The 23,482-nt window shown below is 33.5% G+C and overlaps 6 protein-coding genes across 9 annotated transcripts in view; 3 read left to right on the forward strand and 3 right to left on the reverse strand.

The window, feature by feature from the left end:
* Positions 1-498: 498 nt before the first annotated feature.
* On the reverse strand, positions 499-4,024 carry Ets97d (DNA-binding protein Ets97D). Its single transcript, XM_070302227.1, has 6 exons — positions 3,309-4,024; positions 2,898-3,198; positions 2,666-2,816; positions 2,498-2,574; positions 1,966-2,200; positions 499-1,843 (listed from the first exon to the last, which is right to left on the reverse strand). Exons 1-6 carry the CDS (start codon positions 3,344-3,346, stop codon positions 1,326-1,328), a joined length of 1,320 nt encoding a protein of 439 aa, XP_070158328.1. The 5' UTR covers positions 3,347-4,024; the 3' UTR covers positions 499-1,325.
* LOC138936648 (polyadenylate-binding protein-interacting protein 1) lies at positions 3,772-7,581 on the forward strand. Its single transcript, XM_070302226.1, has 9 exons — positions 3,772-4,078; positions 4,297-4,474; positions 4,543-4,706; positions 4,792-5,019; positions 5,095-5,289; positions 5,432-5,538; positions 5,626-5,851; positions 5,949-6,334; positions 6,472-7,581. Exons 2-9 carry the CDS (start codon positions 4,315-4,317, stop codon positions 6,557-6,559), a joined length of 1,554 nt encoding a protein of 517 aa, XP_070158327.1. The 5' UTR covers positions 3,772-4,078; positions 4,297-4,314; the 3' UTR covers positions 6,560-7,581.
* Positions 7,582-7,803: 222 nt separating this feature from the next.
* On the forward strand, positions 7,804-11,514 carry LOC138936650 (neurogenic locus notch homolog protein 2-like). Of its 2 annotated transcripts, XM_070302228.1 has the most exons (7): positions 7,804-8,496; positions 9,148-9,257; positions 9,325-9,453; positions 9,596-9,769; positions 10,033-10,286; positions 10,402-10,624; positions 10,758-11,514. In XM_070302228.1, exons 2-7 carry the CDS (start codon positions 9,164-9,166, stop codon positions 11,126-11,128), a joined length of 1,245 nt encoding a protein of 414 aa, XP_070158329.1. In that variant the 5' UTR covers positions 7,804-8,496; positions 9,148-9,163; the 3' UTR covers positions 11,129-11,514. The 2 variants fall into 2 exon arrangements, with proteins under 2 accessions (XP_070158329.1, XP_070158330.1); XM_070302229.1 differs by lacking the exon at positions 7,804-8,496 and having other exon boundaries at positions 9,023-9,257.
* Positions 7,850-15,531, reverse strand: Hsepi (D-glucuronyl C5-epimerase). 3 transcript variants are annotated; one of them, XM_070302225.1, is made up of 8 exons: positions 15,408-15,531; positions 14,692-14,986; positions 14,342-14,491; positions 14,055-14,183; positions 13,261-13,974; positions 12,943-13,130; positions 12,679-12,830; positions 7,850-8,074 (listed from the first exon to the last, which is right to left on the reverse strand). In XM_070302225.1, exons 3-8 carry the CDS (start codon positions 14,477-14,479, stop codon positions 7,971-7,973), a joined length of 1,425 nt encoding a protein of 474 aa, XP_070158326.1. In that variant the 5' UTR covers positions 14,480-14,491; positions 14,692-14,986; positions 15,408-15,531; the 3' UTR covers positions 7,850-7,970. The 3 variants fall into 3 exon arrangements, with proteins under 3 accessions (XP_070158326.1, XP_070158324.1, XP_070158325.1); XM_070302223.1 differs by lacking the exon at positions 7,850-8,074 and having other exon boundaries at positions 11,661-12,830; XM_070302224.1 differs by lacking the exon at positions 7,850-8,074 and having other exon boundaries at positions 11,661-12,830; positions 14,342-14,517.
* Positions 15,532-16,166: 635 nt separating this feature from the next.
* Positions 16,167-18,126, forward strand: L(2)k09848 (lethal (2) k09848). The gene is made up of 7 exons (XM_070301562.1): positions 16,167-16,306; positions 16,484-16,631; positions 16,726-16,821; positions 16,913-17,219; positions 17,314-17,411; positions 17,483-17,684; positions 17,767-18,126. The coding sequence occupies exons 1-7, from the start codon at positions 16,249-16,251 to the stop codon at positions 17,869-17,871; spliced, it is 1,014 nt and encodes a 337-aa protein (XP_070157663.1). The 5' UTR covers positions 16,167-16,248; the 3' UTR covers positions 17,872-18,126.
* Positions 18,127-18,272: 146 nt separating this feature from the next.
* Positions 18,273-23,482, reverse strand: part of Snf4agamma (SNF4/AMP-activated protein kinase gamma subunit) — a 34,661-nt gene continuing 29,451 nt past the window's right edge. Inside the window, exons 9-15 of the mRNA XM_070301561.1 lie at positions 22,321-22,458; positions 22,073-22,225; positions 21,720-21,898; positions 21,441-21,644; positions 21,191-21,337; positions 20,988-21,081; positions 18,273-20,636 (exon numbers count right to left, since the gene is read on the reverse strand). Of these exons, the coding sequence (XP_070157662.1) occupies positions 20,329-20,636; positions 20,988-21,081; positions 21,191-21,337; positions 21,441-21,644; positions 21,720-21,898; positions 22,073-22,225; positions 22,321-22,458 (1,223 nt within the window). The 3' untranslated portion in view covers positions 18,273-20,328. The remainder of the gene's footprint in view (positions 20,637-20,987; positions 21,082-21,190; positions 21,338-21,440; positions 21,645-21,719; positions 21,899-22,072; positions 22,226-22,320; positions 22,459-23,482) is intronic.

Consider the following 23,482-nt stretch of genomic DNA (forward strand, 5'->3'; position numbering starts at 1 on the left):
AATAAACTTACTTTTCGTATCCCGATTTCTATTAAATCGAACACAACTTTTGTAGTATCATTTATTTTAATTATATAAACTTGGAATAAAAATTTAGGTGAGCCTTTTGTTTCGTTTTTTTTGCCAATGAAGTCGAGGATACTCTTTGTCACTAACAAAAGATGAAGTTAAATTTCATATTCAATTTGTGTAATGTCAGAATTGTATAAATAATGTGATATCTGCCTGCTACAGCACAATGCGCATGTGTTATATATTAGAAAAAAACTATAGATTAGAATATATATATATATATATATATATATATATATATATATATATATATCGTAATCTTTCAAGATATATTTGTAAAATATTCACATTTCTCTTGGAGATCAGAGATTAAAGATTTTAACATATGGTATATTAATATCTATTTTTTATATATTCGTGTATTTATTAAATTGTATTTAGATATATTCAAAAATATACCAATATATCAATAAGAAATATGCCTGATATATCTAACAATATTCATATTATTACATGCAACCTCTTTACATAATCGATTGTAATACCATATAATAATTGTGATGTATTTTTAAAAAATTATAGTTATTATACAAAGCTCTCATATAATCAACCAACATATATACTTATATATCAAATACATTTATATGTACACAATTCTGAATACATATATATTATAAAAAAGATAATACTTAGTGTCTCTCTCTCTCTCTCTCTTCTTTTCTTTACAAACGGGGAGAACATGAAAGATTATCAAAATATCTTTACAATTTACATACTTATGCATATACCATCTCTATCTTTAATGATGTGTATAATTACCGAAACAAGTAGACAAAATCACAATGTTCTTTAATATATATTGTTGTACTATAATTTATAAATACATGTCTACATGTATAAGAATAGAAAAATGCTCTTCAATTTACATATCGATTTTTCTTTGTAAAGAGTCAATATTGTTTTATATTTTGTCATTGCTTGTGATATTATGGCATTGAAGAATTAGTCAATTTGTTTGAAAAAGACGAGTAAAGCATCTGATAAATTCGTAAATAGCGACGAAGTAATGCAACAATATTGAGTTGATAAAAGATAGCCACACAAGTGATTTTACATGTTTACATCTCGGAAAAAAACTAGTTTTATACTAAACTTGATAAATATATTGTAGAATAGTTATATGATAACTTTGTATATATACATGCTCGATACTTTGCGTACAAATTATTATCTTAAATAAAGTGATAGACACATCATGGGATGTTTACGGTAAAAGCACTTTTATTAACAGCAGCTAGAAATATACGACTTCATCAGAAATACCTTCTTCCTTCCTCGACAAGTTTACTCAATTCCGCGGCTGAATAGCCCAATAACTGCTTTAAATCACAAACGAATTTATAAACGAACCGTTTGCCATGAACTTTAGAAATCATATCGCCATCGTAATAATATCGAAGCGCTCTACTCAATTTTTCATAATTCATCGATGGCTTATTCTTACGTGCTCCCCATAATTGTGCCACTGCTTCTGGCTGATTAAGTTTAAATTCTCCTTCAGTTCCAATCCACTGAATCGCATCTCTATATTCTTTATCCGTTAGCAGCTCTAATAAAAATTGCCATAACTGTATTTGGCCACTATTAACGGACCGACTGGAAGTTGCAATAGTGATCGAAGTTGGATCGACACTCTCCGGTGGCATATTAATTACACGTGTCTGTTGATTCACCGCAGGCCTCGGTTTTACTACTTTTTGATTTCGCGCTTTAATAGACTTCTCCAAAGTGCCTTCAGTGGAAGAGTCTGGCGCATCTTTTTGCACCACAGCTGCAAAATGGTAACAATATCGTAAAATCACAAAGAGCAATCTAAATTTATATATTTATCAAAAACCAATCATTGTTGTTGGAGACCAGGCAATATTAAATATTTCCCTTTTGTAGACGTACCGACAAATTTGCATTTTCTAAGAAGTTCGAAATGTGTCCAAAACACATCTCCTGGATCAAGAGGCACTTTTGCATGAAACTCCTCCATGGTAAGGTTGCACAGCTGCGTCCCGGTTATATTCCAATCGGCCAAACGTAACGATACTAAATTGAATTGTCTAACGGCCCACTGCAGCCAATGCTTAACGTGTGTTTCTGACCAATCTTTTGGATCAGTTGGTATTTTTAAGCGTTCCTTTAAAAAAGCATATATGTATTTTTTTCAGACCGAACGTATAGAATAGCTCATTTTATGTGAATATTATTTCAAGATTAGGATTAAGTACTATATGAAAAGCTCACATTGGACAAATTTATATGAAAGATTAATCTTATTCGCAAATAATTTTATATAAAATTTTATATAATATCAAGCAATCAAGCTACGCCTACATAGAATAAAAAAAATCTTGTCTAAACTTTTGATATGTAGAAATTAAATTATACAAAGTACAGTGCATATACAGAATAATACTTTTATATTTTACTTTACCTGTTCCTTTTTATACTGCGCATCCACCATCCACTTTATGACATTTCGTTTATTTTCCTGAGCAACGGGCACCGGTGCTATATTACAACAAAAATATTAATTGCTAAACATTAATTTTTTTAATTGGAAATTTTGTCTGAAGATAGCTGCATATGTATTTGTACGCACAATTATTTTCCACAACTTCAATGTAATCTTCCGCCGGCTTAAGAACATCCGCTATATTGATACGTTTCTGCATAGGCTTTATTTGTACATTAATCTGAACTAGCCCCTCTCCTTGGACACATTGATCGACCAAATTTTTATGGCTTTCCAGCTATTATAACAGACTCGTAAATTGCATAGGCCGAAAGAAAAAAGAAAGAAGAAGAAGAAACTATAATGATTCGTTGCCTACCATCTGTGCATTTTGTAACCAAAACGAATAGTTTTTCAAATCTATGGTAAGCCTCTCTTCCAAAAGGCTCCTTAATGTAGATAAAGGCTCTCTAATGTCCATGTGCTGCATTAATATTCCCTCGTTACAATATTCACCATTTACGGTGCCTTCCAATGTAAAACTGGGTTCTACTTCCAAGTCGGAACTATCTTGTTGCAGTTGTGCCATAATATCATCCTCAGAAGGCGAGAAAATTGTTTCCGGTTCCATTTTTATTTGTCTTATCATGGCATAATCGGAATCGTCATCAGTATCAAAGCTAGTACCAAATCAACGAAACGAATATCTTAATCGAAATCTTAATCATACATATAAGTTAGATTAGGTTATAAATTTAAAAGAAAAAGAAAGAAAGATGAATCCGCTAACCTTTTATCAGAACTTTTTCGACAACTTTCTAGATCCATGTTGAGTAAACACGTGGGCAATTTTTACAATCAAATTTATTGTAAACTTGTGCAACACTTTTAACAAGATATTCGTTTATGTTAGTAATGGTCAAAGAGTAGAGTACTCGGTACTCGGTACTCGTGTCGCATACATATACCCATACCCACCCACACACATACACATATACACACGCGCGCGTGCGCGTTCGCTTTATACCAAACACACTGGACGGAAAGAGCATGGATAAAAAAAAAGAAAAGAAAAAAAGACCCATTCTTTTCATAACTGCTATCGTTATGTGAGATTCACACTACGATTATTTCGACACTCTGATATCCAATAGAAAATGTGGATTTCAAATAACAATTTTTTCGTCCCTAAAAAATAAACTCTCCTATTGGATATCCGAACATTGTACATCGAACCATCGAATACAATGTGAATTCTTCACTACCGACCAATGACCAACGACCAACAACCAACCACCAACCATCAACCATCAACCATCTTGGCATAATCGTTGTGTTGCGCTTTGCGTTGTGTGTGGCGCCGGATAAAATAAACGAGAACGGGAAATATATAATCGAACGGACTCGAATACACATTTACAATGTCTATACGTAACAAGTACAATTGGAGCTTTCTCATTTTTATTGGCGAAAGGCAAGGGAAATAAGCGTCAAACTGTCAAACACACTGCTCGCGATATACTGCGATATACACGAGTGGTGAAATCTGAATCATCAAAGGTATATATATTCGAGATATATATTCCTTCTATTAACGACACACTTATCGTTTTCGGTTAAATCGCTAAACAATCATAGCACTTGCGATAATTGGAGCGACAGATTGACACATTTTCATATACTTTGAAAATCGAGAAGCTGTAGTATATATTACATATATTTTATTTGGATACATTTGTGATTACTCTTGCTAAATTGAACCTTTTCTCGTTCGACAGCTTCCGTTTTTAAAGAGGATGGACAATTTCGAAGGAGAAAGCAGAAGGGAGACTAGTAGGGATGATGGAAGGCAAGGTGTTGGACGCGCATATCGTGTCTGGGATGGACACCCGCAAAACAATACGGCAATACTTAGGCGACCACATTGCGCGTCAACTGGTAATCACTCCAGTGCAGGTCAGTTTCGATTGCGACAATTACAGGCTCGTTATATATTATCAACTTGAAAATAATTATTCGTATAGAACCCATCTCACCGATAACTGCGGAGCATAATCTCAAAGAAAAAAAATTCCGACTTGTCCCATTGTCACCGCAAGCGGCTGAGTTTGTCCCAAGATCCTACAAGTTACCACAAACTTCTTTATCGCAGCCTCCTGTATCAGAATCAAACGCATTCCCTATTCGTGTAAGCGATTCAAAGTACTCCGACTAATCTCTAAAGACATCAATATTCAACTATGCCCTCATAATTCTTAATAATTTGCCAATAGCAACTTATCCATCAACATACAAAGAGTTCTTTACAAGATAGACTCATACGCGCTCGTGAAACACCACTGAATGTACACGTATCTTCGTCGCATTTAAGAAAGTCTGATGATCTAATGGATGACAATGCTCTTGAAGAACAGTTGCAACTACAGCGCAACATAGAAGATTTAGACATGGAAAATTACGATAAACATACAGATGATCAATGCAATTTGAATGAGAATAAGGTAAAAATCTAATCTAACTTAATACTTTTTAAAAATCTTTAGAATATTTTCATATATCGATAATATTTTGATCAGAAAAAGGAAGAGGAACCAAATAAAGAGGAAGAAGCTTACAATTTTCAAATTTGTCAACGTCTGAATGATATTATCAATATCTTAATTGTAAATCCTGCAGAGTTCACCAACTTAATTCCACCATTTATCAACAAACTTAAGTGGGACCAAAGCATGCGATGCCTACAAACGATTGTACTGACCATAATCGAATCGGTAACACAAGTTTCGCCTTCATCTACAAATATGTATTTATAGGTCAATGTAATTTTCCACAAAACTCACCTTAGTGATTCTCGATATTTATTTTATTCTGTATAGTGTTTGTATGCGTCACTTATTTTATTGATATTTTCAGTCTATAGCTGAAAGCAATTTTCGATATAGTGGAGCCCGATTCTGTAAATATCTCGATAATACTTTAGAAGACTGCAAAGAACTATTCAGGGATTTATTATATTGCCAGTAAGTTTAAATGCCTTTGAAATTTATTTTTGAAACTGTAATTATTTTTATATATATATCAACAATACATTATATTATGGATGTTAGATGTAGAGTGGAGACTCGATTCGAAGAAGCCGAATGGCAAAAGCAAAGCGAAGAAGAACGTGATCAAAAGAAGTGCAACGGATTGATATTGTTTTTAGCAGAGTTGGTTGCCCAAATGGATGAATCTTACGCTTTTACTTTAGGAGAACTCTTGGTATGGTTTATTACTAAGGTACTGCAGAGACCAGCATCAAATTCTGTCAAGTACATATGTCAAGCGCTTAAAGTAAGTTCAAGTGTAACGGTGATGATAATTTTATATAATTTTCATCTATTACTTTCGATACATGCGTGTATATATATTCGATGTGATGTATATGTAGTTGGCAGGTCAAAAATTGGAAAAGGATAAAAGTATGAGTAAAGATATGGAAAATATGATGCGGGCGCTGACAGAACTGGTAAATAATGGGCAAGTTGATACGCATGTGGGAAATATGGTAAACAGCGTTCACGAATTACGAAAGGATTGGGGAAAAAGAGTATCTAATTGTGATCTATCTGGAACAAGCAATGCATTGTCAAATAAAGTACACCAGCAATCGGACCAACTAGGTGCATCTAATTATAATTCATCTGGAATTAACGCTGCATCGTTAGGAGAAGTACAGCTGGATCAACCAGTAATGTATGGTCCTGATGGCGAAATTTTATCTGCAGAGGAAAGTAAATTTCTCCAAGACAACATCAAATTAGATTTTGATCAGCGGTATGTATATTGTACTTTATGTGTATCTGTAATATAAATATATGATGTGGCAGTATTTTTAATTTAGCGATATATTCCTTTATAAAGACACTTGTTTAGAAAGCTATGTATACTAATATTATCGTGCAATGGTACAGGACATCAGACGAAGAATACGAGGATGATAATTATGATGACGAAATTGCGACCGCTTACGAAGAGTTTTTGAAAGATAAATCGAAATAAAGTGCAAGATGAAAATTGATGTAATCTCGGAGATTATATTATGACTTGGATATTTCGGTATAGATATATAAATACTTGTTTAAAAATATTGCGATTAAAAGAGAGAGACATTAGATTCTACTACAATGTGAACATTAAAAAATCCAAATACAAAAATATCTGCATTTTAAAGGTAGGAGCAGAGTATTGCATATACACAATTATACAAAGCACACCGGTCCATATGAAAGATATGCGCTAAACGCGAAATAATTTTCAATTCACATTTAACGTTTCATCGTGTGTACAGATACAATAGTAATATTCGCATAGTGACATACATATTTGCATACATGTAGCATACAGAGTATAATAAAATAAAACATCTCAATAAATCCAATAGATTTGAAGATGCAAAAATATGTAATTTGTATAATACCAAATGGGAAATATGAAAATGGTATAAAGAAATCTTTCTTCTCAATATCACTATTTTCAGAGTTTCCAGACATATTTTTACTTCTTTGGTTGATACTTTAAAAAGTATATAATTATTAAATATTCATTTACAGATAGAAATGCTTAAAATCATCCAAGTTGTAATTTACATATTTTTAGTATCTTCAAATTTAAATAAGTTATATTCAAAGAGGTATTCCATTTTTTTTCTGGCGACTTAATCCGTATATATGTTTTGTATAGTAAACATGTATTTTGCACATTTATTTAAAGTTGTGTGTGTGTGTGTGTGTGTGTTTGGTGATTGGACGGATGGGTAGGTGTCTGTTGCGTGCGCGTGTGGTTATGTATGAAAGTTTTTAAATATATAATACAAGTTTTTTTATACTTCTTATATATATATATATATTGCAAATATGTATATGTGTGACAAATGAATAGTGCTATTTTCTTGATCCAGTCTTTAATTTTGATCGTAGAAAATATATTTTTAATTCTAATACATTATAAAGTAGCATTTGTATCTTTTTGTCCACGATCCACAAAATTTATATAATTTTTTGAATAAATTAAAATTCATTGAACCGGCATTTCACATTGATAAGCATCAGCAAATGATTTTCGACAAAAGTTTATAAATATACGAATAATTATATATCTTTCAAAATTGCAGTATCGAATCGTGCGTTTTATTCGTAGAAACGATAATAAAACAGAAAATACAATCACAGATATCAATCATAGATAACAATCATAGATAGTTCTCATTATCATAATATATTTTATTCACGCGATTTTTATTTACATATATAACACGTGTTTTTACTTTTTATTTTATTCAATATTTTTATTTTAGATTAGCATGTTACGCAAGTTTTCTAAAAAAAATTTGATGCGGAAAGATGCTATATAGCGATATAAAACCGATATGCGATAATTTGTAATTGAATAACAAGTACATACCAGATCTAATTCAATTGCGTTGCAGCTGGACCGAACATATATGATCAATCTCCATGGAAATCCATTTTTGGCGCGCGAAAGGAGTTCTCTCATCACGAAACTCTGCGCATGAAGCTGCAACGTGATTACTCATATCTATTTTGACATATTGTATTGCACGCGTATATAGAATAGCATCGTAATTCGTCAAGTAATTGAGTGATGAAAAAGTTGATGATCTCTGACCGTGCTACCTTTCCATTCATCTTTAGAAAATTTGAAGATTTATAAAGATTTTAATATACCCACGCATATGCATAATAACGCGTAATAAAAAGTGAAAAATTAGAATCGGACGCGTTATAAAAAAACGCGTAGGCGAAATTTATCGAATACCTTAAAAAACAATCGAGGCCGGGTGTGGGCGAAATTTAAAGTGGGGTTGAAGGTCGCATCCTAGATGGTGGGGTCTATCGCACCTTCATCATCTCTGCGATCGCGGGTAATTTTTTAGTCTTCCCTTCGCATTTCCACCGAGCATAAAGTTGCAAGTAAAGGTGGGCATATTTCACTCGGATAAATTTTTATCTAGTTATCTGGATAAAATTTTGTCTGCTATTCATTATTATTTTTTGTATCATACAAAAATACGATAATTGATATGAAAAATGTTTCCAAAAAGTATAGTATTTCATTTATCTATTTTTGTTTCCATGGAAATATCTTCTCGACAATGAATTTTTCTGAATATTTCAATTTTGATGGATTGTTTAATCTTGGAACACGCAGAGTTGTTAATTTGAAGAGAATTATTAGATATTGCTAAAGATATTGTGTGTATCGTTTTATGTTCACAATCTGTATTTAACAAATTTAAAGATTCGAATAAGAATGTGTTTGTCACAATTACGAATAAAACGAATTGTGCCTCGTCTTTTTCTTCATATACAGCATACATATATATTATTTAAATAATTAAAATAATCTTTTATGCCTTTTTTTTCTAGTTACAAGAAAGTAAACTATTGTACTTGAAACAATATTGTACTTTTATGATGAAAAATAATTTTAAGAATTAACGCACATAATACGATTTGTATGCATCTTTTGTAATTCAGAAAAGATTTGTCTGAATTTGTGTGAATTTTGTTTGTTTCGCCCTTTTATATACCGCCATAAATTATTATTACTATATTATATGCGCACAGATAGAATAGTGGCAAAATGCATCACTCGCGAGCCATAGCCGTGCTCGTGCTTCTATTTGCCGTGATAATCAACGGCAGTCAGTATACTCAATCGCGAATAGTTGCATCTGGTAAGTTACATTTAAATTACGCAAGGCGTTTAATGATCATTATAATACTGAATCATTATATCCATAGGCGGTTGCGACAGCTACACGTGTGGAGTCAATGCGAGATGTACAATGAGTGAAGGACGGCCGGTATGCTCGTGCTTCAATCTACATATGGGAGACCCGCTTACGCGATGCGTCCGGGTCGAATGTTTGAGTGAGTAAATATCTCTGCTAGAATTATATTGTATACTCTTTTTATATAGAAAGAGAAGAGAATAATATGCCTTGTGTTTTAATTAAATATAAATTTATATCAATCGATACGGTATTGATTAGTATATTTATCAACGTTTTAGTCAACGACGATTGCCCATACAATAGAGTATGCACAAACAACAGGTGTGTCGATCCCTGCATAGGATTATGCGGAGTAAATGCGAATTGCGTGACCAGAAACCATATAGGTACCTGCCAGTGCCTACCAGGACACAACGGTGATCCGTTTTCGGGTTGTCAAGTTGCCGATCCTCGTATGTATAAAACTTTAAATTTAAACAACAGAAATGTCTAAAAAAATACGTGGCGAATATTACAACTTAAAGCAATTTCTTGAAACTGTTTATAATCTTTCTACATTATCGTGTAAATATTTTCTCTCTTTTATCTGTACAAATATAAATCATAATTTAAAACACACACACACACACACATACATACACTGTCTCTCTATTTCAATCGTTGATAAAAAAGTTTTGCAAGTTGCGTCATCAAAGAAATATTTGATGCGATATAGAAGCCGCTTGCAAACCGAGTCCGTGCGGAGAGAATACACAGTGCGAAGTGATCAACGAAGTGCCAGTCTGCACTTGTCTATCGGGTTACAGGGGTTCGCCTTTGGCTGGATGTCGTCACGAGTGCGAAAGCGACAGCGAGTGCTCTCAACATCTCGCGTGTTCGTCATCCTTCAGGTGTGAAAGTCCCTGCAAATGCGGAGAGAACGCGGAATGCCAAGTTATAAACCACCAAGCAAAATGTACTTGCCCAAAAGTAAGACATTCCCATTTTTATCCTTGGGCGAAAGAAGAGATATAAAAATCTGACTAAGCGACCCGATGACTAAACAAAATTCCATGTATGATCAATCTGTTATTTTTTGTTTTAGACATGGGTGGGAAATCCATACGTCGCTTGTCGACCGGAGTGCACCGCCCACTCAGAATGTTTGGCGGCCAAACCCGCCTGTCTGTATCAAAAATGCGTGAATCCGTGCGATGGCGTTTGCGGGGTAAACGCCGATTGCAATCTACGCGATATTACACCCGTTTGTAGCTGCCCGAGGCACATGACTGGCAATCCTTTCGTTAGCTGCAGATTATTCGAACCGCGTAAGCGATCAATGTGTAGCGATTTTCAAGTGCCATATTCTTCTCATCTCCTGTCTTGATTATTAATTGGCAGAGCCGACAAGAAAAGGAAAGAGAAAGTATTCTTGGAGAAAATGTGTCTCTATGTTTTTAGGTGATCTCTGCGAGCCGAATCCTTGTGGTACGAATGCCATTTGCACGCCGGGCCATGATAATACCGGAAAGGAGAGGCCGGTGTGCACGTGTCCCACCGGTTACATCGGCAATGCCCTGACAAGCTGTCAGCGTGGGGAGTGCTTCACTGACAGTGATTGTCCCGATAATCGCGCGTGTATCGACTTCACGTGCAGAAATCCGTGTACTGGCCGCGAGTGCGGTCCGAGCGCCACATGTACGCCCCGACATCATATCGCAGTTTGCACGTGTCCGCAGGGGACTAGAGGTGACGCTCTGTACACCTGTAATCCGATCGAGAGTAAATCGGTGTACAATTACGGCCGCGCCTACCGTTACCGTTACTACTAGTCACAAAACGGTACCACCAATTTCATTTTTTAAATATTCGACTCTATTTCTCTCTTTATTAATTTACTCTAATTTATATTTGCATGCATGATTTTTGGCGAGAAAAGTAATCGCGTCTCTATTCGCAAGTCGTAATAAACGATGGTAACAGAACAATCTATTTTTATAACATACTACGCTATTTTTTCTATTTGTGTTCATTATAGATCTCTCATATAAAGTGTTCTATATATATTTTTCTTTTTCTACGACTGTAGCTGGTTGCAAACTTAGTTTAAATTTTTAATATAAAACTAGATGCACCGCATACCGCGCGCGCGATTTATATTATATAATCTCAATATCTTACTCAGTATATCAAAATAAATTTTCTCTATTTGCCCTTATTCTTGTGTTCTTGTATTTTTACATCAATAGAATATAATATTGTATATCGTACGTATCTATATAGCACGCGCAAACTTTTATAATCACGTAATACGAAAAGCAATGCTATAATATCCTTGTAAAAAAAGATCCAAATTAAATTACATTTCTAAACAATAATTTTTATTCTAGAGATTTTAACTTTATGTACATATTTAATAAATATGGAATCCACAAGTCAATGGTTGTTATAAAACTAGCGGAGAAATTTAGGACACATGGCTTGCCAGTATATACTATTAAAAAAAATAAATAATTATGATCTCGTGTATTACATGATACATCACACGTATGCTATGAAAGAACCCTGCTATATATGTATTAGTACAATTATTGGCAGCATCATTATGGCGAAATTTATCAATTTTGAAACAAAAACATTGTCGTTGGCTTCAGTATTCCAAATTTTGTCTATAAACTCCTCACTTTTTCCTCACAAATATAGACATTGATCCTATTGTTACTTTCCGCGCGTTTTAAACGATTGTCTATATACAATATTAATAGATATTAATTTATCAAATAGTGTCAAATCTCACATTTATTTCACATTTACATTCACGCGACTAATATATAGCTGTATTATAAAAATTGTATTACATGAAAAAAACAATAATCTCAATTTTGTTGAGAAAAAAAGTGTATAATATATATACATATAAGTGAGATAATAAAAATGATTGAAATAAATAAGAAAAAAAAAAAAAAAAAAAAAAATGGAATATTCTATCTAAATGCATTGTGTCAATTGTGTGCTGCTCTTTTGCCATTCATATATCCTATCCATCTTTCTGCGGTCGTAATAAAAATAGGATCATTGTCGATAGAATTGAGAAGAAGAAGTTGATTAATATGAGTAGAATGGTAATCCCATCTAGCTAAATTGGGTGCTGTCTTTAAAGTGAAATGACGTAAATCATATGTTGTGCCTGAACCGGTATCGTATAACGTTAACATATTCTTTAACGAAGTCATACCCTGATTGAAGAGTCTCGACGCTTCCTCCGCGTCTTTAACTGTCGCTATCATTTTCAGATCGTAGAGACCGATAAGCGAATAAATAAAACCGTTAAGAATGAAAGAAGAGGGGATTGTAGGATACTCCTCATACCAGATGTATTTACCTAAAAACAACGCTGCCACTCCTCCTTCAGCAGAGGATAGTTTAAAAGGTCGCAAGCCTCTAATAGCGGCTTGTAAGTACTTTGCTTCGCCAGAATGATGATACGCGCGCGCCAGCACTGATATCGCGTGACCTTGACCCATGCTAGAATACCTGTAACCATATATTTCCTCGTAAAATTAGTTTCACCAATAATACATATAGATATTCCTAATAATAATAATAATAATAATAATAATAATAACAATAATAATAATAATAATACCATCCAGGCTCAAGGATAGCCATTCCAGATGCTACTTTTCTCTTAACAGGATTCGGCCAACCACCAGAAGTGACATTTTGATTAGCGACGAACCATCTTGCCGCATCATAAAATTGCTCCATATGTTCGCTGGTCGATAATGTCATATTGTCAATCATACCAGAACCATACAAAGTAATTTTAACTACCTAAGATACAGATGTGATTATTATATACATATACAAGCACACATACATATAAATAATAATATTAACGCAATATTCTCTACGAAATATATTAATATACTGAGAAAAATTATGTTAAAAATTTAACAATTACCTTTAACTTGGATCGCGATAATTTCTTTCTACTTTTATCATTTAAATAAAGACCTTTTTGTAAGTCAACTAAAAGATCTCTAGTAAAACGTCTCCACTGATGATTAACTATTCCAATTCCATAATATATATGATTATTATAATTATGTAATACTATGTTGCTGGTAACATAGTGAAGATAGTATGTTTCCTTTTTCTCTTTCGACTCCAGTACAACTGTAATACTTCCATTATCTTTAATATTGAGATCCCATTTTAAAACAAAATTCAGCACATGATCTAATGTTAAAGAAATTCCAGAAATGCTAGTTTCAGGTGTTGCAAATTTTACAACATAACTGTTAATTTGCTTGTCGTACACTCTGTTCATAATCGAACCTTGAGGAACATTCCAATTTTGCTTAACTTTATCGGAATCCTCAATAATTTTTCTATGCGGTTCTGGTTCGGTTAAATTCTTACTATAATGCGATAATCCAAACTGAGCAATTTGCGTGGGATAATAATACCCTTGACTTTCCCATTGTGTCGATATCGGTACACCGTCGATGCCGCTGATACATTTAACTCTATCCCTTACTTCAACATTGTAATTTTCAAACGTCATAAACACACCTCGAGAATCATACTTTCCTTTGGGATTTACAATTTTTGAATAACTGTGCAACCATTCAAATCTTTCCAGACCATCGTAGGTAGCTAATTTCCCATAAATCTACAATGTAGCATATCAAATTATTGTAATCTATCAGGGGGGGGGGAAAAAAAAACTAAAATGATAAAAAATTAACTGACCTCAAAGTATTTATGGATAAATGAAAATGGTATATATACTTCATCACCTTCTTTACGACATCCTATCGAGTAATCACCATTTATGTGACAATCTATTTCTTGATATCCCGATTCTGTACTCGAACGATCCTAAATTGAAATGAATAATGTATGAATAAAAATATATATTGAAAAATAAATTAACGCAAAATAATACGTTAAAGTTTACTCGCTCTTATTGTTAGGTATTAACTTATGTATCACGCGCAAATAAACTCGAGAAAAAATATTAATTTTCTTTATTTTACCTTGTGTTGATACTTTGTTTTCCAATCTGAAGTATGAAAGAGCAAACTACTTCCACAATTATTCCACGATGTAAGTAAAAAACTCAATGTTGCGACAACCAATACGAGCAAGACTGTTTTGAAATTCAATCGCATCATTTCATACAAAACCTATCGCAGTACCAGACTTTTTATCTCTTTGAAAAAAATACGTATTGCAATATTCAAATTATGGCATACAATAGTGATTGTACGCTACATATATTTGACAAATTATATTGCAATTATAACACCAAGTAGCTTTAACGCTATGCAATTACTATATATATATTCTCAGGTCGCTTTATATATAAATAAATATATAAACTTACCGCGAACGGATGTCAAAAGTATCTCATCATTTTACAATTTTATACAAATTCATAAACGCCATAAAACTGTTCCATTTTCAGAATTCATTTCCGACACTGATGGTCAACAATAAGATTTCACATAAATTGATAAACACCCTCCAATACATCCAACAAATTCCTTTCGGAGCGCTTTCACTTGGCCGTCGAGTTTTTCGGTGGCTAAGCCATTTTACAGATGTGCCTTCGAAACATGGCACGCGATGCATTGAAACGGTTCCTCGCCACGAAAAACCGCCATGAAAAACAAACTATACTGCAAAATTTTATTAGCGATTATCACATATTCACACATATATACTTTGTAATAGATGCACAGACTTTTATTTATAATGTATAGAAATCCATGAATAGATAACTAAAATTGATTTAAATTGCACATATAATTATATTTATGAAGAAAGAAGGAGAGAAAGAGAAAGGGAGCATTATTATAAAGAGATTAATCTCTACGACACACACATAAAAGTCGAAAAATTTAGAAAATTCTGCATTTCCTTTTCACGATCGATCCCGTTGCATGTACAATCTACGCGATTCAACAATAAGGAAAGAAATAGTAACGTCTTTCGTACGGATTTATCATAGAAATTACTCGACGAGCGAATCAATATAAGGCAATTTACAATAGAGTTTTCTCATGCAGTTTCACATAACACAATTATGTTTGTACATACATATATGTACGCGCATCGGCGTAAACAGCTGGACACGAGGTATTATCAAGAATGATGTCCCTCGGTTCGGCCATTCGGCACTCGGCCGCAGCCTCAGCCTCGACGGTTAGGGCTAGGCTAAGCGCTAGGTAAGGCTAGGTATTATGGCCCTCGCACATTGGACGCGACGAGCGATAAGCAATGGGCGATATCCAATGAGAGCTCTGGTTTTCCGAAAAAATAAAGCTCTCATTGGATATCGCCCATCGTTCATATCACTCATCGCTCATCGCGTCCAGTATGCGAGGGCCATTGTACGTTAGAGTCATTTAGGACAAAAAGAATAAAGATTTCTTTATTCTGATTGGTTAATGCAATGCTTTGAAGCATCTCTAGCGTCTTCTCGATCGCAGCCATAATCAGAGAAGCGACATCGTTACCCCCTCCATGCTTCCCATGATCGCCATGTCGGGCCCGTAGCTGTCCATGTGTAATCTAAAATGTCTTAAAAATGTCTCAGAGATATTTAAAATGTTTTTTTTTTTTTTTTTTAAAGAAGATATCTACAAATATACTTTTTTTTCACTTACGGTACGGCGGTTGCAATTAGGATTCACTATGTGCAAACTAACCGCCAACATAGAGCACGTTCCACTTAACGATCGCAACGCTCGCGAGCATTATCTGTCTTTGTTTAACTTTCGATGAACAACAAAGATGAAATGATACCGTGAGCGTTGCGGTCGTTAAGCGGAACGGGCCCGTGGCGGTCAGCCAATCGGTAAGCGGAACGCCATTGTCGTTTCTCCGATTAACCTTTAGTAATTGCTACTTAAGTAACTTTTCGTCTTCCGCACCTACAATGAATTACAAGGAAAATTTTAATATTTTCGTGGGTGGAAAATCAGGTGTTTTGAAAGGTAAATGATATACGAATTTCACAATTACGTTATATTGTGAATTTAGAAAAAAAAAAAAATTAGGTTACATAATTTGTTTTTAACGAAATGTTTATATATATATATATATAAATTATTCTGCATTCTTTAATTGAATATTTATATACTGTTTATACGTATGAAATGTAAATTGTGTAGGAATAAAAATTGGAAGAAAGAAGGATATAATTAAAAATATACAGGACTTGGTCTCTATTACGGAAAATGATCAAGTTACAACTGTCGCGTGGAGTAACGATGACGAACGAGAAGTTTTAATAGCATGTGGTATAAAGGGAGACAGAAGGTGTGACACATGTCTAACTAATCATATAGTAAAAGAGCGTCTGATTTTTGCTTCTGTATAAGATAAAATTTGATCGCAATTGATTTTCTTACAGAGTAAAAATATATGACTCCGAGAGTTTAGCATTCGCATGTTCGTTTCCCTGTAATACAGGTCAAGGAAGTATTATTGGAATATCACGATATGACAGGTAAAGTTATTCAAAAAGAAAAGGATATATTTTATATGGATATATTAATACGCATCAATATTATTATTAATGTAGTTTACGATTTCGTCAGATCTGTTTTGATAGCAGTCAAGTCTGGGGAAGTAAGTTTATGGCCATTTGACGGAAAAGAGGAGATATTAATAAATGCTGGAGAAAATTTAAATAGAATGCGTCACTCGTGTACGCAAAAAAACATAATAGCAACTGGAGGACTAGAAAATAGGCTAAAATTATTCGATTTAGAAAAGCAAGAACTAATATTCAGTGAGAAAAATCTTCCGCATGACTGGTTGGAATTAAGAATACCAATTTGGATATCGGATTTGAATTTTTTGCCAGGAACCCAACAAATAGCCACTGTTGGCAGATACGGGCATGTAAAGAATACAATTTTTTTTTGTAAAATTAATTTAACATACTGGTTATAATCATAGAAGTACACATTATTGATGTACAAATAATTTCATACAGGTACATTTATACGATCCAAATGCGCAAAGACGTCCTGTAATAAATTTAACGATTCAAGATGAAGCTTTGACTTGCTTAAGCACGACGCTCAAAGAGAAGTAAGTTGTCTGTGCGTCTATAAATTTTCATTTTTCCCACGAATATGTCATAATTGATGTGTATTTTATAGACATATTATAGTGGGTTCGGGTAAAGGTAGAATGAATCTCGTTGATCTAAGAAAACCAAGCACTGTATTGAACACATACAAAGGATTTGCCGGCGGTGTAACCGGGATGGCATGCAACATGAATAATCCATATGTTGCAAGCGTTAGTCTCGATAGATATTTACGAATACATCATATCGATACAAAAGAAATTTTAAAAAAAGTAATTTCTGCTCTTATTCTTTTCCAAAATATGACAATATTTATACAAAAACTTCTAATCCGTATTTTGTCTTGTATTACAGATTTACTTAACATCGAGATTAACGTGTTTGGTAATGAGATCGGATTTTTCGATAGAAACAAAAACTGAGGATAGCTCTGCAAAGAATATTTGTCAATATTTATAATTTTATAGGAATAAAAAATTTTAATCCTTTATAAGAGTGTATGTGTGTGTGTGCGTATGTGTGTACATATATATATATATATATAATATCAAATAATTTCATAATAATCCTAAATATATTAGTTTTTTGTTGAAAAAAATAAGAAAACTATACATACGCAAAAGTGATGCATTCTAAAATAAATTATATACAATTTGTTTTTAAGTTCAAGTATCGAGTATAAAAAACATGAAATTTATAGGATATGCGAGGGCGAATTTATATATATACAATATATATAAAGATTTATATAATATATTATGAAATTATTTGATATTTAAAATCTTGCAAATCAAAAAGTGGATTCGGACATTGGCATCTGAGAGAGGAAAGAAATTTAAAGAGTCGTTAAATAAAACATTCATAGTATATATATTTTGTCATTTGGCAAGACAGTCGTCTCGCGTTTTGAACTTTAAACAAGAAACAAGGATTGAACAAGGAACAGGAATAATATGCTGTCAGTTCAATTATAATTATGCGTAATACATAAAAGCATTATTTGTTGATTATTTATTGTACAATTTAATCATCATTAATATCTCATTGATAGCTCCTATTTTGGTTTTTCTTAGTTGCAGCGTGTACCGAGTTCAATCGCTTATTTCTTTAAACTCGTCTCTCTAATAGTATATAGAATGAAGAGAAGCGCTAAATATTTTCTCCGACTATTTCTACTATGCCCTCAACAAGTAACAAGTTGTGTCAAAGCCAAGTGTACGCTGCGGTATAGCATAATCTTTAGTAACTTTAAGTAAAAGATGGTAAATGTGGCAACTCGCAAGATGTTGCAACAAACGCATTTTGTGCTAAAAAAACAAAATGAATAAATAAAACAACGCTCGCGACTACAGCACATTAAATAGTACTTCTCAGCTGTACAAAAATCTTTGTTCAAACTACGCTTTCTGTTAATTAATACTAATATTTAACTTGTCGTATTTCGCGACTGCGCTTACAACTCGAATAGAATATTTATATTTATATTCCATGTGTCTCTCTTTTATATATACATTTACTACATTTACAGGCACTATCCCCCCTCAAAATCGAATAGCCATCCTTCAAAATCGAGTAACTCTCCCTATAACATTAGCGTGAATATGAAAATGAATAAAGATGCGCATTAAACGGTATAAATTTTTTACAAATTTACATTTTATGAAGCGGGAAAAAATTCTTATATAATTTGAGATAAAAGTTTTCTGGATAGTACTCGTCTTCCGCTATAAGAATACTTTTCCAATCTATTGTGAAACTTTTTCATGTAACTATATATTCCAAGAGGGAAAGAAGAAAAAAAAAAATGCATTTCTTTCACGAAATATGACGCAATAATAATTATTTATATAATAATGCAGGGTTTTACTCATTGTTCATAAAGAGAGAAAATTTAACATGGCAATAAAACTTTAATGCCATACATACCATTGATGAATAAAACCATTTTATCCATTATAGAATACATATGTTTCTCAATAAGTCACCAGTGCTATTAAGATGATCCATTTATTATGCAAGATCAGTAATTAAAGATTAGATATTTGATAGCATATTTTTAAGAGAAATTAAAAAAAATGTATTAACAAAAGAAGAAGCTTAAATTTATAATTAGATTCGGGATATATATTATGGTCAAAAAATACGAAAAGTTTCGCAGTATATAACAAACAAATTCATCTTTCATAAAGAGAACATCTTCCACAGAGTTTGTTTATTTTTAATTTTGTGACATATCCTAATTATGTAAAATTAAAAAGAATATCTACAAAATATCATTTTACATTTTTCAAAGAATGAATTAAACACATATTTTGTAATATAAAGAACATAAACATGATTAGATTGAGATACTGGGATATCTCGAAGATTTTTCGTTCTTCCAAAACTCGTTCTTTCGAAATTCATCGTTCCTCCAAGTTCTCGATCATTGAAGGGCGCAGAGAATCATATTCTGAGCAAATAATGGCGCAGCTACCTATCGTCCAAAGTGGCAAAGAGCTCGAACGTCTAACGTTATAGCATATCTGTATAGCATTTGTACCATAAAAAATTAAGCTTAAGTGATTTTATACATTATACAGAGTATCGCGTATTTGTTACATCATACATTGCGCGCCTGGTGAATTCCTTCATCGCATCTATTGCCCCACGTCTTAAATTCCTTAAACGGGTATGTCTTATCTTTCACATAGATACATCCTCCCCTCTCCCCTTCTCCATCCCTCATTCCTTTTCTTTCTAGCGCGAGTGGTTAATCAACTTTACTCGTATACTCGCAAAGAGCATGAGCGATAACAATAAAGGATGTACAAATATGCAGTCCTTATTACAGTCCGCTGTTGCTGTGATTAAAGCAACATCGCAATTCAATTCAGAGATTAATCATGCATGGCGGCACGTGAAAAGGGCAACAACTCATTCTCCACCTGAGACACCCGAGACACATATATTTATCACGTCCCGCCATGCTGCATCTTGATTTTGATTCACTAATGTCGATTGAGGTTCCGAGACATCCGACGTAACCGGACTGAGCGGTGGACTAGGTGTTGCGGGTGTTTCTTCGGACCGATTACGATCCATCGTCTCGGCGGCATCCTGCTGTTCGACATCGCCGTCGGGAAGCGATATTTCCGACTGCGCGGAGCTGGGAGCCTTCGACAAGAGAGAATCATGCGCTCGCAAAGAGATAGAACAATCTTTATTGCTACTGGCATCCTCACCTAAAACCAACAAAAATGAAGATATTAATACAGTACGAGAGTCTGTCAAAAACAAGATGTGTCCAATTTTACTGCAGAGATTAAAATATGTGCTATAATTTACTCTAAATCAAAACTAAAACGTTCAATTTTGATTGTAAAAGTAATGTTATACCGCTAAAGAAAATAAAATTTAAAAAAAAAGTATATATATATATATATATATATATACACAAGTTGCGACACAAAAAGTTAAAAAATAAATGTTGCTTAATATGATTTATCTTAAATATTTATTGTGTGTAAACGGAACATGTGATTATTATAAAAATTTATTGCAATATTTGCGAAAAATGTTAAAAAAAGACATACCGCAAGGCCTAAGAACGAGGTAGAAGAGCAGATCAGAGAGAGATATTATACCAATAACTTTATCGTCATCGTCGATAACTACTAATCTATGAACCTAAAAGGAACACAAAACAAAAAAATGTGAGCCTTATTTAATCTTTTAATAATTTTAGCATTAATAGATCAAGAACAATTATGCTCAATTTAAAAGAATGCTTCCTTACTTCCGCTCTGACAATTTTTTCCATTATAGTGAACAATGTCTCGTCTAATTTGCAACTTTGGACACCTTCAAACCATTCATTGCGATGTTCGTTTGCTTCGCGCAGTGAAACGTCTAAATTATTGTACGTCTTTTCTGCAGCCAAGTTCTGTGAGAAAGTAATATATTATATAAATATCTCGATGTGTACCTGTTTCAACATTACTATCTCTTAAACAGATGTGAGATTTAAAAAAACAAATGCGGCTTACAATAACATCAAACTTTGAATAAATGTTAACCAATTTTCCTTCAGGATCGACAATTGGCAATGCCGAAACTCTCCTTTCCACAAATTTTTTCAATGCTAAAATTATGCTAGTTTCTTCCGTAGCTGTTTCTATATCCTCGAAAGTACCTATCCTCAACTCCCTCAACGTTTTATTGGTGAAAGATGGTTTTGGTAATTCATGGATCTGTAATTCACAGGTTTGAGATTACAATAGATGGACCATTTATTCGGCATTTATTCACGGAATACGCATACTCACATATAGGAAAAGAAATCTAAGTATTCGTTTATGTGTCAAGATGTAAAGAACATTTCCGGTATCGGGATCTATCACAGGCAATCGGTGGATTCTGTTTTGTATCAAGGTCCTGATAGCCTCGTACAGCGACGCATCTGGCCCGATGCTTACGAGAGGATGAACTTGATCCTTTAGAACTTCTAAAATCAACAAAGTTTTCCAAATATTGTATAATTTCTCGGCAAAGATGAGCTCTCCCGGCAAAATGTTTTAAAACAAGAATAATTAATTTAATTAGATTAGTATTAATAGAATAGATTAATTTTCTTATAATTTGAAACAATATCGACAATGTTTCGCGAAAAAAATCTTACTTCTCCATGTATCCAATTCATGTTCTTCTAACTCGTCCATTGTCACCGACGGACTGGTGTAATACATCTGGAGTATTTTTATGAAATCCGTTATAGTTAACATGCCGATAAACTGTTGTCGAGAACTATCCCATAACGGCGCGGCTCTCACTCCTAAAAATATTTCGGGATTATTATCGACAACACTACTTTTCTCATAATAAAGCTATTAAATTTCTCTTGTACGAAGCGAACAAACGCAAACTCACCATTATAGACGAGAGCGAAGAAGGCCTTTTTAACGAGTAGATGAGTGTCGAAGACGACTAGTTTGGCGCTGGTCGGTATTAGGTCGTAACATTTGTGAAACTTGAAGAATTTAACAAAAATCTGCGACTCGTCCTCCTCTGAAACCCCAAACAGTTGACAGTAGAGAAGAGCCTTTCGATTTCGACGAAGCATTTTCGAGACGCGCAAAAATCTCACACAGTGTGATATATCTTAAGATTTATACTTGTATAAACTTGTATCGAATGCACGCAGCTTGTATGCTTATTATCTCTTGTGTATGCATTATTTGTCTCTGCCTAGTGTTTAATTAATTATAATATAATGCGCGCAGATTGTCCTTCACTGATAAATTACGATTTCGCACTATAATTTTGCGAGTAAACATTTGAGCATTTGAGAAAAGTCATCTCGTTTTTATTATTCTACAATATTTTATAAAGTTGAACGAGTCCACCCTACACTCAGCTGCTAGAACAAAATCGCTTTTGTCAATCAGATAATATCCACAATTGAAATATAATTAAATATCGATGTTGAAAATACATTAATATGCATCTTTCGTTTGATAATAATAACGGCAATATCAATGACCCAATTTAAGGCTCTTACGGTCTAACGATATTACACGATCAGTGACGAAACTCGATTGAATGATCGATAAATTGCGATTAAACATTTCGGAAGCTCGATTGTACATACAAGAAGGATGGTATTCATAAAATGTCGAGATGGCAGACTAGATCTTTTAAAATCAATATATTCATATATGTATAAAGATAAAAATACGAAACTTCTGACACTGTTTTGTTCGTTGCGTTATTTTATATTGTTCAGGAAATTCGTGCATTAATACATTTTGATAACGTGGTGCGGAATCTCTACATCGATGCTGACCAGACGATTAACATTGGCAGAATAAAAACGTAATATAAAATTTCATTGTATATAATATAAATCTCCAAAGCGTAAGATTTATTCTTCCCCGATATTCTTTACAACTTGGTAATCGCGTAATGATCGCGCCCGATACCTTTGGAGAGGATCCAAGCAAGCTCGTCCTCGAGAGGTGGGTTCTCCAATTCAAATTCCTTGATGAGATCTTTCGAATACACGGGATCGTCGTCCTGACTCCACCAGGCA

Source organism: Polyergus mexicanus, unplaced genomic scaffold, assembly GCF_030449975.1.
Source record: "Polyergus mexicanus isolate NDT 795.1 unplaced genomic scaffold, iyPolMexi1.0 SCAF_9, whole genome shotgun sequence".
Lineage (NCBI taxonomy): Eukaryota > Metazoa > Arthropoda > Insecta > Hymenoptera > Formicidae > Polyergus > Polyergus mexicanus.